This window comes from Sceloporus occidentalis, unplaced genomic scaffold (genome assembly GCF_023333645.1).
Source record: "Sceloporus occidentalis isolate IW3139 unplaced genomic scaffold, rSceOcc1.0.p SCAF_7, whole genome shotgun sequence".
Lineage (NCBI taxonomy): Eukaryota > Metazoa > Chordata > Lepidosauria > Squamata > Phrynosomatidae > Sceloporus > Sceloporus occidentalis.
Genome location: NW_028316987.1, coordinates 70,732,428 through 70,745,116, shown reverse-complemented (window position 1 = coordinate 70,745,116; position 12,689 = coordinate 70,732,428). Strand labels below are relative to the sequence as shown.

The 12,689-nt window shown below is 40.0% G+C and overlaps 1 protein-coding gene across 6 annotated transcripts in view; it reads left to right on the top strand.

Annotated features, from left to right (window-relative positions):
• The window catches only part of LOC149309919 (disintegrin and metalloproteinase domain-containing protein 22-like), a 162,424-nt gene that overhangs the window by 61,555 nt on the left and 88,180 nt on the right, over positions 1-12,689 (top strand). For all 6 annotated transcript variants that reach the window (XM_089533277.1, XM_089533275.1, XM_089533281.1 and 3 more), the window contains exon 4: positions 3,709-3,775. In XM_089533277.1, coding sequence (XP_089389403.1) covers positions 3,709-3,775 — 67 coding nt within the window. The remainder of the gene's footprint in view (positions 1-3,708; positions 3,776-12,689) is intronic.

The following is a 12,689-nucleotide window of genomic DNA, read 5'->3' as shown; positions in this document are numbered from 1 at the left end:
GTTGGAGTCCTCCAGACTTTTGTTCTTGGGGAACCTCAACATCCATTTCGAGACCAGCTCATTAGACCTCATAGGAGCAACTCGGGAGTTCATGACTTCCATGACAGCCATGGGCCTGTCCCAGTTAGTCTCGGGCCCGACACATTGCACAGGTAACACACTCAATGTGATCTTCTGTACCAAACAAGAAAGTCTGTGGGCAGAGGTGATCAATACCACTGCCCTGTCATGGACGGATCATTTCCTGGTCAAAGTGGGACTAAAAGCCACTACCCATAACGTTCTTGGGGGTGGAGGACCTATTAAAATGTTCCGCCCTCGAAGGCTGATGGAACCCAGAAGGTTCTAAGAAGCCCTAGAGGGTCTTATGGTTGGGAATGACGGCGATTCTGTCAATGCCCTGGTTGATACTTGGAATGACGACCTTACCAAGGCTGTAGACATTATCGTTCCTGAGCGCCCTCTCCGACTCGCTTCAGATAAAAAAAATGGTACACACAAGATCTTCGTAAAATGAAGTGGACCATGCGACAGCTAGAGTGCCGCTGGTGAAAACATCATTGCTTATCTGATAAGACACTCCATGAGAACACATTAGAATCTTATGGAATGGCAATCGAGGCAGCAAAGAATTTGTTCTATGCTGCCCATATTGCATCGGCAGAGTCGCGCCCAGCAGAGCTGTTCAGGGTGGTTAGAGAGCTAACTCAATTGCCTCCCACCCTGAACCCATTGTTAGAACCAACTGATGCCTGCTGTGATGCATTTAATTACTTTTTTTCCTGATAAAATCTCCCAGATAAGCGCAGATCTTGATGCCGGCATTAAAACAGAGACCATAAGAGAGGTGTCTAGCGAATCCATGGACCATATTAGACTGGATCTATTTAAGTTTGTAACTACCGATGAAGTGGACAAGCTCCTCGGAAGCGTAAGGAGGACAATGTGCCCCCTCGATCCCTGCCCATCATGGTTGACCGTTCAGGGAGGGGATGTAGTAACAACACTGCTACAGACCATAATCAACACTTCCCTTAGGGAGGGGAAATTTCCAACCAATTTAAAACAGGCAGTGGTTAAACAGCTTTTGAAAAAAACCCTCCCTAGATCCCCTGATTAGAAATAACTATAGGCCAGTCTTGTTGTTACCATTTCTGGGCAAGGTGATCGAGAGGGCAGTTGCCCCCCAACTCCAAGCTGTCTTGGATGAAGCCGATTATCTGGACCCATTTCAAACCGGGATACGGAGTAGAGATGGCCATGGTCGCCTTGGTCGATGACCTCTGTCTGGGCATCGACAGGGGAAGTGTGACCCTGCTGGTGCTCTTAGACATCTCAGTGGCATTCGATACCATTGACCATGGTATCCTTCTGGAACGCCTGAGGGAGTTAGGTATCGGAGGTCCTGTACTCCAGTGATTCCATTCCTACCTCTTGGGTAGGTTTCAGATGGTGATGCTGGGGGACAGTTGCTCTTGCAAGAGAGAGCTGACAACTGACGTCCCTCAAGGCGCCATTCTGTCCCCCATGCTTTTAAACATAGACGCTGGGCGAGGTCATCCGGAGACATGGGGCCTGGTGTTATTAGTACACTGATGACACCCAAATCTACCTCCCCATGTCTCCGACTTAAGCAGTGACCAAGGATGGCATCTCGCTTCTGAATGTCTGCCTTGGGTCGGTAATGGGCTGGATGAGGGAAAACAAACTCAAGTTGAATCCAGAGAAAATGGAGGTACTAGTGATACGTATCCCTGGTCCAGGGAAGGAGATTTGCTACCCGGTCCTGGACGGGATCACACTTCCCCTGAAGGATGAGGTTCGCAGCTTAGGCGTGCTCCTGGATTCATCTTTATAATTGTCATCTCAGGTGGAGGCAATATCCAGAAGTGCTTGTTACCAACTTCGATGGATATACCTGGCCCAGAGGGACCTTGAAACAGTGGTACATGCACTAGTAACATCTTGTTTAGATTTCTGTAATGCGCTCTACATGGGGCTACTTTTGTACCAAACCCGGAAGCTTCAATTGATTCAAAATGCTGCGGCCAGACTGATCACTAAAACATCTAAATCAGAACATATTACACCGGCTACCGATTAGCTTCCGGGCTCAATACAAAGTGTTGGTCATTACCTTCAAAGCCCTATATGGCTCAGGCCCGAGTTAACTGAAGGAACGTCTCTCCCTACACAATCCGCCCTGCACACTCAGAACATCTGAAAAGATATTATTAGAGTACCCCAAAATCAGACTGACATCGACCTATGATAGAACATACTGCTGCTGCCCCCAGACTTTGGAACAACCTACCTGAAAAGATCCATCGTATTAACACCCTAGATGCTTTTAAGAAGGCACTTAAGACAGATCTCTTCCGGCAGTCCTATCCATTTGATCCACCATAACTGAACCTAGGTAACACTCTACCTCCATTACTCATATATTTATTAAATTTTGTCTTATTAATTGATTGTTGTAATTTTAGATAAATTTGTGCTTATTGTAATAGTGATTTTATCTGATGTACTCCCGCCTCAATCCATGGGGTGAGGCAGGAAATATAAATAAAGATTTTATTATTTATTTATTATAAAATGTGAACAGATATGGGGAGACTGTGATGTTGGCAGTACATTAGTGATCAATTAGCAGCTTCTTTGGGAAGTATTGATTTTAAACAAGAAATAAAAGTTCAGTATCTTCAGTATCATTCTCTTTCTTGTCTTGAACGTACAAATGCAACTTTGCTACCATTAACTGTTAAGTGTTCAGTGTAAAGAGGAACAAGGGAAGGGCAGGAAAAAAAGGGAATATGGCAGCACCTTTAAGTATTCTTTTTAAAAATAGTTTTTATTTTAGCATGAGCATTTGTGGATATAAAACCATTTTTTTCAGCTGCAGTACAGAGTCATATTACAGCATCAGGTTATAAACCAATTTTATACCATTGTGGGTATGGGGTAGAATGTAATAGTACCCAGAAAGATGCAAATCATGTCCCCTGCCCTAAATTTTCAAGGGGATGGGTATACATCTGCTTACCAAAACTCTCTCTGAGAAGATTCCTTTCGTTATATGTGCACTAGTGAGGACTCTTTTATTAATATATGTGGTGTGCCATGAAACTTTGTTCACACCTCTACTAATGGGTTGGAATTTGTGAATGTAATTCAATTCAGCTGTTTCTTTTGCCAGTGTTCTTTTGGAATTTCCTTGTTCAAGGACTGTGACCTGTAAATCCCTTACTGTATATCCAAGAAGGTTGAAACGTTCTGCAACAGTTTGTTTGTTTGTTTGTTTTATATTGCCATTTGTAATGTCAGATTTGTGCCCTTTTATCCTCTTGCTCAGAGACTGCCCTGTTTGTCCAATGTAGAATATAGACAGGCATAGGCTAGCATAGGATGATATATATCACACTGGAGGAATAGCAAGTAAATACACCTTTGTTGTCGTGGATGATGTTATTGGCCCCTGTAGTATTACTTCCCAGTAGATGTGAAGACAGAGTTGACATCTGGATTTCTGGCAGAGTCTTGTCCCTGTAATAATGTGTATTTTATTGTGTGCATGCTAATGTTTGAAAAAACTGATCCCACTGGGTTTTGTGCATTCAGCATGCCAGTGTTTATTGAATTGTTAGCTGAGTGAATGTCATGTAATGTGGAATGTTATTACATTATTCAAATTTTCTGCTGTTGCAGTGATCTCCTGTCTTCAGACTATCTCGAGAGGCACATTGAACATGATGGAAAAATGGTTGAAGTTAAAGTAAGTGTTTTCTCATTGATATATGCATTTTTATAAAGCCACCTTGCTGTATGAAACTCAAATGTACTAATTTTGCTGCAAGCATTGCTGCTTTTGAGAGTCATAAGCGGGTTACATACCGCCATTTGGGACGTCCTTAGGACGTCCCAGTTTAAAAAAGGGGCGTCTCTTCTAGACGCCCCTACTCCTGTTACAGACTATCTGTAACAAATGGCAGCGGCCGTTCCACATGGCAGCCGCCATCTTGACGTAACGGATGCTCTGCATCCGCACGTCGTGCCCTGGAAATGACGCCGTGAGTGCGCGACTAGCGCCTCGCGGCGTCTCTTCCGGGAAGCAAGAACGCTGCAACTGGTGGCGGCACGAGACGGCCCCTTCTGGGCTGGCTGTAACGCGCCATAGATTGGACATTGAGTTACTTAGTGGAAGAGATAAAGGAAATGAAGTCCCATGCCTGGTTGATGGTCCACAAACGTTATTATCTTAAAAAGCGTAACACATTTTGGCTTTGTCACAAATCGGCCTTCTTCAGGGGCTATTGTAAATAAATAAAAGTACTTTCATTATAGTTGTGGTATTGGGACAACACATAAATCATCTCTAAAAACATAATTTCTTAAAAATAAAATATCATCTATTATCCATGTTGTCATAGACATACCTATTACCAGAGATTACAGGAGTTGCAGTCTGCACTCTCGACAAAGTGGACACTCTGAGTATTAGAAAGAAGGGACTAGAACTACCAATGAGTACATACTGTATTTATGGATACATGATGCAATCTGTCTATAAAGTTACTCTGCTCTGTTCTATCTAGCTGTTGCAATATTGAAATTCTTTTTAGCCATTTATTCCAAAATTTTATATAAGGCATTGTATTTCCAAATCTTCATTCAAACACCCTAGTAATAAAGTTTTAAGTTTTACAATGCACTCTACCTCTTTCTTCTTTAAACAATTCTCATTTTTATTATTTATCATCTCCAGTACCCAAAAGTTTATGTCAGTTGCTGCATGTTTCATTTGTGCAAAGTGCAAAGTGTTCTTTGCCATTTGTTCTTTTATTTCTCAAATTGGACAGGTGCTCTGCTATTTTTTGTTTGCTAGATCTCAATGTTTTTCCCACAATATGTTCTTGCATTTACATTGGATTGCATAGATTACAAAAGTGCTTTTACAAGTACTGAAATGGCACAACTTATATACAATTTTTGGTCTACAAAATTGTTAAATCCTTCCATTTTGGTTGTGTATTTACAGTATAAACAGTGGCCACATGGGTAGTGTACTGTGGGCATATTTGCCCCAAACCAATTGAATTTTCTATTGAAGATCATAAAGTCTGTCTGCATCACCAAGTCTTTAATATTTCTTGATCTTTTATATGAAATCATTGGTTTTCTTTGCATCCTGAAATATTTTTAATCAAATGCCAATGATTCTTTATAGATTATTGTAAACTGGTTGTTACATCGTTAAATGTCAGTGCACAATGTATGCGATTACTGTGAGGTCTATCCTGTTTATTCAAAAGTTCTGAGAGAGGAGACCTACATTCAGCTTTATGATATCCATTATCTATAACATGTTGTGGATAACCTCTATCCCTTTACTGTTTATTTAATAGATCAGATTCCATCGTGAATTGTTCCTGCTTAGAATAGTTCCGTTTCACCTTAGAAACTGTCCATATGGGAGGTTATTTTTCATAAGTCTGGGATGGCAGCTATCAAACGTCAAATAAGTATTTACATCTATAGGTTTCCTATACATTGATGTGATAAGATGATCACCTTCTTTTTTAACTCTTAAATCCAAGAAGTGGGCCTCCGAGTTAGTGTATTCTAAATCAAACTGTATATTAGTATCAATGGAGTTCAACAACTTGTAGAATTTTTAAAATTCATCTTCATCACCTCTCCATATAAAAATACAACATCTCCCTGACACACATTTTAAGCTTATCTTTATGTTTTGCACTAGAACAAATGCATTTTTCAAAATTTTCCATATATAAATTTGCCACTTCAGGGGCTACAGGACACCCTATAGCCACCCCCTTAATTTGCCAATAATATTTATTCTCAAATTGAAAATAATTTTTTGTCACGGCTAATTCTGCAAGTGACAGAGGATGTTTAACCTCTCCTCTATAAATGGAATATATAATAGTTAAAAGCTTCTTCTTGGGAATATATAATGGTTTTACATCCATTGTGCCTATTAAATCTTCTCTCTCTGATTGTAGGGGGGCTAAAATCTGTGATGTTTCGTATGTATGATGGAATCTGGAAAATGAAAGGTTTCAAAAACTGATCTTGGTCTAGAACCAAGTCACAGGCAAACACCTGGGGGAGGGAACATTCCTTTATGTATTTCAAGCTAGAAAAGCAGTATCCTGGGATTATATTTAATGAGGAAGTTACTTTCTTTATGTGTAATGTATCCCAGAGATATTCCTTCTTGTATTTGTGACCTCAGTAATCTTGGAAATGTGCCCTAAAGGATCTTTCTTGCATGGACTATAAACTATGTCATCAGCCAGTTGCCATAGTACTTCTCTTTTGTATTCTTCTCTATCTTGTATTACTATTGCTCTTCCTTTGACTGCTTGTTTTATGATTATAGAAGTGTCTGTTGCCAATTGTTTCAAGGCATTATTGTCTTTTCCAGTTAATCATGCTAACTCATGACATGTCCAACGCATGATAGTCTCAGTTTAATAATTTTGGCTTCTACTGAAACTCCTGGCTCGATTTACTCTCAGACCCACTTATTTGCCTTTTTGACAGTCCGTGGCGTCCATAAATTTTTTCTCATGCACCATATTTCCAGCATCTGCAATTTATTCATTTTGCTGTGGATATCACTTACACTGTTTTCCCCCATATTGTTGGTGTAAATATTAGGGCAAGAAATGGGAAACATTTTGAGCCGTGTTGGTTGGGCTGCAGGAAATAAATATTTAGTTGCATGATTTAAACTAGCAAAGGAAGGAATGCAGCTTCACCCATCCCTTGCCAGATCTTGATAAGCTGGAACTTCTTGTCATTCCATTTGCTATTATAAATCTAAAAGAATTAATTAGCTTTCTAGATGCTTTCTTGTTACTTTACTAACTGCTGACTTGAGGCAAATTGCCACTGGGAAACTCAACTAGAGCTATACACCCCCAGAACCTGAAAATGAATTGAAATTGTTTGAGGAATGCAGTCCTTTTCCCCCTTCCATCAATTTCCTCCTCTGGGGAGGAAAACTATGCCAGTTTTTGGCTTGTGTATTTTAGTTTCTCCTAGGGTTGCCCAATTAGAATTTCAAAGATAAAGTGAAGGGTACAATAAGCTTCTGTTCTGTGAAGTTGTTGTGTTCTGTTGGCAGCTGTAATTTGTTCACTGAGTTAGTACTCCTCTCCCCCATCTCCTTTTGCAAAGGCCCCCTGCCCATCTGAGGGGGTTTCTTAAAAGAGACAAGGCAGTGGGCTCACATTAAATGCAGCTGCAGTTTAGTGTGTCCCTTAATGTTGCACTGAAAGTGTATTTTGCATTCCAGGAGTTAGGCAATGTATGCATCTTTCGATTCTCATTCATCAATTGTATCTTACATGGCAGCCCTTTGTATTGAGAGCTGGCTTCAGGGGAACCAAATGAAAGCAAATAGAAAAGGCTTGTTAGGATTTAGCAGGGAAAAAATGATGAGAACCTTTGAGAGCACTTGAATTGTCAGATTGCTTTGTCTTGATTCACTGTGTAGATGTATTAGGTGATGAATGTAGAAGACAGTGCATATAAGCCAACATTATGCTTTTCCTTGCTTGAGGAGGGACCAGAGTGCTTGCTAAGGCACACGTGGTATAGAGAAGACCCTGCTTTTAATTTCAAGTCCTCCATTTTCTTTTCTTTAAAGGATAAGGTAACAAGTGATGAGAAAGATCTTTTAATTTCAAGTCCTCCATTTTCTTTTCTTTAAAGGATAAGGTAACAAGTGATGAGAAAGATCTTTGCAAGTCAGAAGTATTGTGGGGGGGGGGGGAGAGATGCTTGTAGATGAAGATTCTGATCTGTGAAATCAGAGACTGAAAACATTTCTTTGTTGGGATCATTGTTCCCAGATGCTTCCAGCCAGCATGACTCCTGGTCATGATGCTGGCTGAGGAATTTTGGGTATTATAGTTCAAAAAAGTCCTCTAAGGGAGAAAAGAGCAGAGGAATATTTCAGAAGAAGGAACTGGCAAAATCACCTCTTGGTATTTCTTGCCTATGATAACTCTATGAAATTAATGGGGATGCCATATGTTGACAGGCAGTATACACATACACACAAAGTCTGAAAGGAACTTTGTCTGGACTTTCTTAAGATGATAGAAAGTTGGGAAATGATCTTTCTTTCTTTCTTTCTTTCTTTCTCTTTTTGTTTATGCCAGTGTATGCAAAACAGCAAGAGCACTTTGTGAGAATGAAGAAAGATTGAGAAAGAGAGAGAGAGAGATCAGGAGAAAGAGCAATGTTTGTTTTTGTTTATAGTCTGGTTTCTATTCTTGGGTTAGATGGGTCCAGACTTCCTGCACTGTTGTGATAATGCAGTGTCACCCAACAGTGTGATTATTGTGTTACTATATCATTTGATTCATTTTTTAAAAAATGGATGCTTCTTCCAAAAATAAGGCAGTCACAATACAAGGCAGTGTGATAAAAGCAAATAACTTTATAAAAAACTTTATAAAAAACTTTATTAAAAATTGCTATGTAGCATTTTCAGACTGTCCAGCTGTTTGGGCTACCATTTAGACTGGGGCATGTTTGCACTAGTATCCTGTCCTCAGAGCTGCCCCAACCTCCAATGTTACATGGCCTTCCATTTCAGCACTGCATGAAAATCCCATTAAGCCACCCAGCATGTTTCTGCCATTGTGGGTTGCTTGCATTTGAAGTCAGAACAAAGTGCCCAGTGATGATCACATGGCCGGACATCTCCTTTTGACCTCAGAGTGAGCAATTGGCAACAGTGTTGGACGTGCCAGGCAGCTCAGTTAATGCCTGTGCAGAAAGGCACACCAGTGCAGAAATAGAGGGCTCCAGATCTTCCTGGTTTGTCACTGTGATGATCCTGGAAGATCCAGAGTAAGAGGTATTTTAAATTTTTAAAATTAATTTTAAGGGTGTTATAGCATTGTTCTGATAGTTCACAAATAAGATGTGAAAACATTCCAGTCACTATCTCTTCTGTACAAATGCACCATCCTCTTTCCATGTTACTGCAGGACATAGGAAGCTGTTTTATACTTAGTGAGATTACTGGCCATTCTAACCCAGTACTGTCAACTCTGACTTATAGTGACTCTCCAGATTTTCAAATAGGATCCTTTCCTAACCCTGTGTGAGAACATCCTGTTAATTCACTAGTGGTCTTCCATCCAATCACTATACATGTCTGATTGTCCTTAGCTTCTTAGCTGCTGAGATTAGTTGTATTCAGGGTGGTATGGTGGTGCAGTAGATAAGATCTAGGCAGCTCCAATATGACAAAATAACATACAGCTACAACTAGTGCTACCAACCTAGTTCACAGTGTTATATAAATGGGTAACTTCAAACAAGCATTGCTTAATTGTGCTGTGTAAGGAATGTTATCCATAATTATTTGAAAGCAACATTTCCTTTTGATTCTATTACTATTCAGTGTGTGTGTGCATGTGTGTGTGTTGTGTGTGTGTATAAAACTTGTGATTCATACCCTGCAGTATTTCTCAGATAAAAACTGGGACACTTGTGACCAAGCAACATCAGAGTGTTGTCAAGATGGCAAAAGTTATTAATGAGATAGAAGAACAAGATAGCCAAGAGAGGATGCAGCAGTGTGCTTTTGCATAAGTCTACAAGGAATGAGAAGATTCTGCCCTTCTTGTCCTTCCCCATACACTGAGGTAATAAAGTACAAATTACTTTTGTACTTTGAACTCAGTTTGCAACAACTGAAGTAAGCTGAGGACAAAGAGAAAAAGTGAGAGGAAGAGACTGGGACATTTTTAAAAGGACCTGAAAAAGGGAAAGATAGGAGATTAATCAGGATTGCCCTTGCAAGATTGGGAAAGTTGGACGTTATGGAGCTTTTATGAAAGGAGATGATGCAGGATAGTGTGTCTTTTTGGCTGTAGTGGTGGTATGGTGCAGTTTTCTAGACTCACAATTGCCTTGTGTGCAAGAATGCAAAAGAAACTGCATCTTCAGGCTATCAGATTACTTTGTCAATGAGCAAAGCTGCTTTATTGCTAAAGTGGCAGTGTTCCTTAGTACAGTTCAACCAATGCCATTGTTCTGGTTTAAGTGGGAAAAGAAACACGGGAGGCAAAAATTTCCTGAAAGCCTGTCAGGTGTTGTTATTCCATTTCATTAGTCAATCCAGTGTTTCTCCTAAGCTCCCAGCATGCACTCACTCAATGTGTAGAAATTCTACATCACTGGAATGGACCCCTTTATCTCTCTTTAGTTGTCATTCTGTCATTGGGATTGTCACTGAGATGAAAGGGCTGAAGGTCTAAGTAATCTACATGAATCTCCTCTTCAGTTAAGTACCCAAATCTGTTCCCTGTTGTTTCTCACTTAAAATCAAACAGATGTTCCCTTTTCTACTGCCCCCATCAGAGCTGTAGACATTCTTCTCATCTAATACATTGAACAAGCCAAATCCAACAGCCCTGGGTATAGTTCCTGATGTATTTCACCATTTTGCTAATGATAGATGTTTCCACATTGTTACCAGATGTGGCAAAATTCTTATGCAAAAAAAGACTTCTGCATCTGCAAGTAATGTATCAGGGTGGTCGGTTAATGTACCTTTGTGGTACTCCTAGAGTCCTCTAAAGCTCATTCACAGTTTTTGGGTTGGTGGTGGTGGTAAAATCATCCCAAATCTTTAAATCACAGTTCCTAAAGCTCTCTCCCCCCCCCCCCCCCCGGGTGGCAGGTAGCTAAAATATCCTATCATCTCCCTCTACCCCATAGAAAAACACCAAAAATACAAGGAAATTGAAACCAGAAGTTACATCTGGTTTCATTTTTTGCTGATTTTGAGGTGATCTTCATGGGAGTTAAAATGAACACCATCTTTTCTGCAGTTGCCTACCCTGGTGCAGACAGAAATGTAATGACTTCAATGATATATATGTTTCATCAAAACACACACAGTGAAGTACATAGCAAAATACATGTATGTTCTTGTCATATCTGATTATTTATTTGTAGATTGACCACTTCTTCCTATATAGAGGTATATTTAATGTCAGTTCAATCCCTGACATCTCTAGATAAGACTGGAGGAAAAAAGATTCCTGTCTGAAACCCCAGACAAGGGTTAGTGTAGTTACTGCTGAGCTAAATGGAAGAATAATCTGATTATGGCAGATTCCTGTGTTCCTCCTATGTCCCAGATTTTCTTACCTGATGTTATCTGGGAGTGTTGGATTGCATTTCCCATCACCTTAGCTGGCATTTTTTGGATGATGGCGATTGTAATTCAGCACCTCTTGAAGGTACTATGTTGGGTGACCTGTACAAGAATTTACTGATAACTAATTGAAACTGCTTAATTTGGGGGAATGTGTTTCGTGCATAGAGACAGTTTGTGTTACAACAACAGTGCCTTTGGGGGATGTTGTGAAACATATTCTTCTCTGCAGATGGACTAAAGCAGCTGTTCCAACAGAGAGAGAAAGAGAGAGAGAGAGAGAGAGAGAAATAAAAAACAGCAGGCTTTGTTACTGTGACATTTTCAAAGCTTCACTTACGACATGTAGAGGATTTGAGAATTTTGATAGCTTGGGTTTCCTTGTTCCAATTACTGCTCTTCTTAGGAGACAGGTAGGGTATGTATGTTTCTTGTCTGACTGGCAGTTTCTTCTGCCAGTACCTATTCTGGCCCTGAGATGAGAGCTAAGTATTTGTCATGGGTTGAGATAATTCTTAGCTAACCTCCTTGTAGAAGTTAACAGCTACCTGGGAAAGAGATGTTGTCTCTTAGATTTGATCAGAAATCCACACTCAAAATCTGCAGTCCAAATGAAGGGAAGATGATAGAAAGGAAAGCAGAATAGGTACAAAAGAAAATAAGCAGAACACCATATGTTTACCCCCACTACCGTTTGACATAAATTACATTCAGGATAGGCAGTCTCCTATGTTGAAATGTGTAGGATGGCTGTTAGAGATGGAGAGAATTTTTGTTGGACTCAACAGTTTCAGCAGAACTGGTTTTTTCATGCTCCCAAATCTTTTTATGAGAACATGTGCACCTCACCTTGAAACAGAAAACAAACAGTGCACATATTTTTGTAAAACAACAACAGATGCCTAAAATGTGCCCAATGGGGAAAAAAACCCACATTACTAACTGGGGGGGGGGGGGGTGTAAACAAGGTAGATTGTTTAAATAAAGAAGCAAAATGTATTAAAATTGTTCAAATTTCAGTGTGCAAAAAAGTGAAAAAAATTGCAACCCAGGCAAAACAGGGAGAAGAAAGTGCTGGTGGGATTCAGATAAATTGACTAAGGCTTATGCCACATGGCAGAATTAATGCAGTTTGACACCATTTTAACTGTCATGACTCTGTCCTATGGAACAGTCCATAGAACTCCCCTCCAGTACCGCATTTCAAAAAAGTTGATGTTCTTTCTGTCTGTTGTCTTCATTATTCAGCATTCACATACACAGAAAACAGAAATACTATGGCAAGGATAACACGTATTACCAAACTGTAATTTGGAGAATTGTGAATGTTGCATCCATGAACATGAATTAGCCACAAGATAGGTCACCTGGTCTCTTTCAAGTGTTCTCCCTCCAATACTCATAATCACCCTCCAACTTGGTTTTGTAAAACTGTGTTAATGCCAGGAGAATTGTATCACATTGACACAGA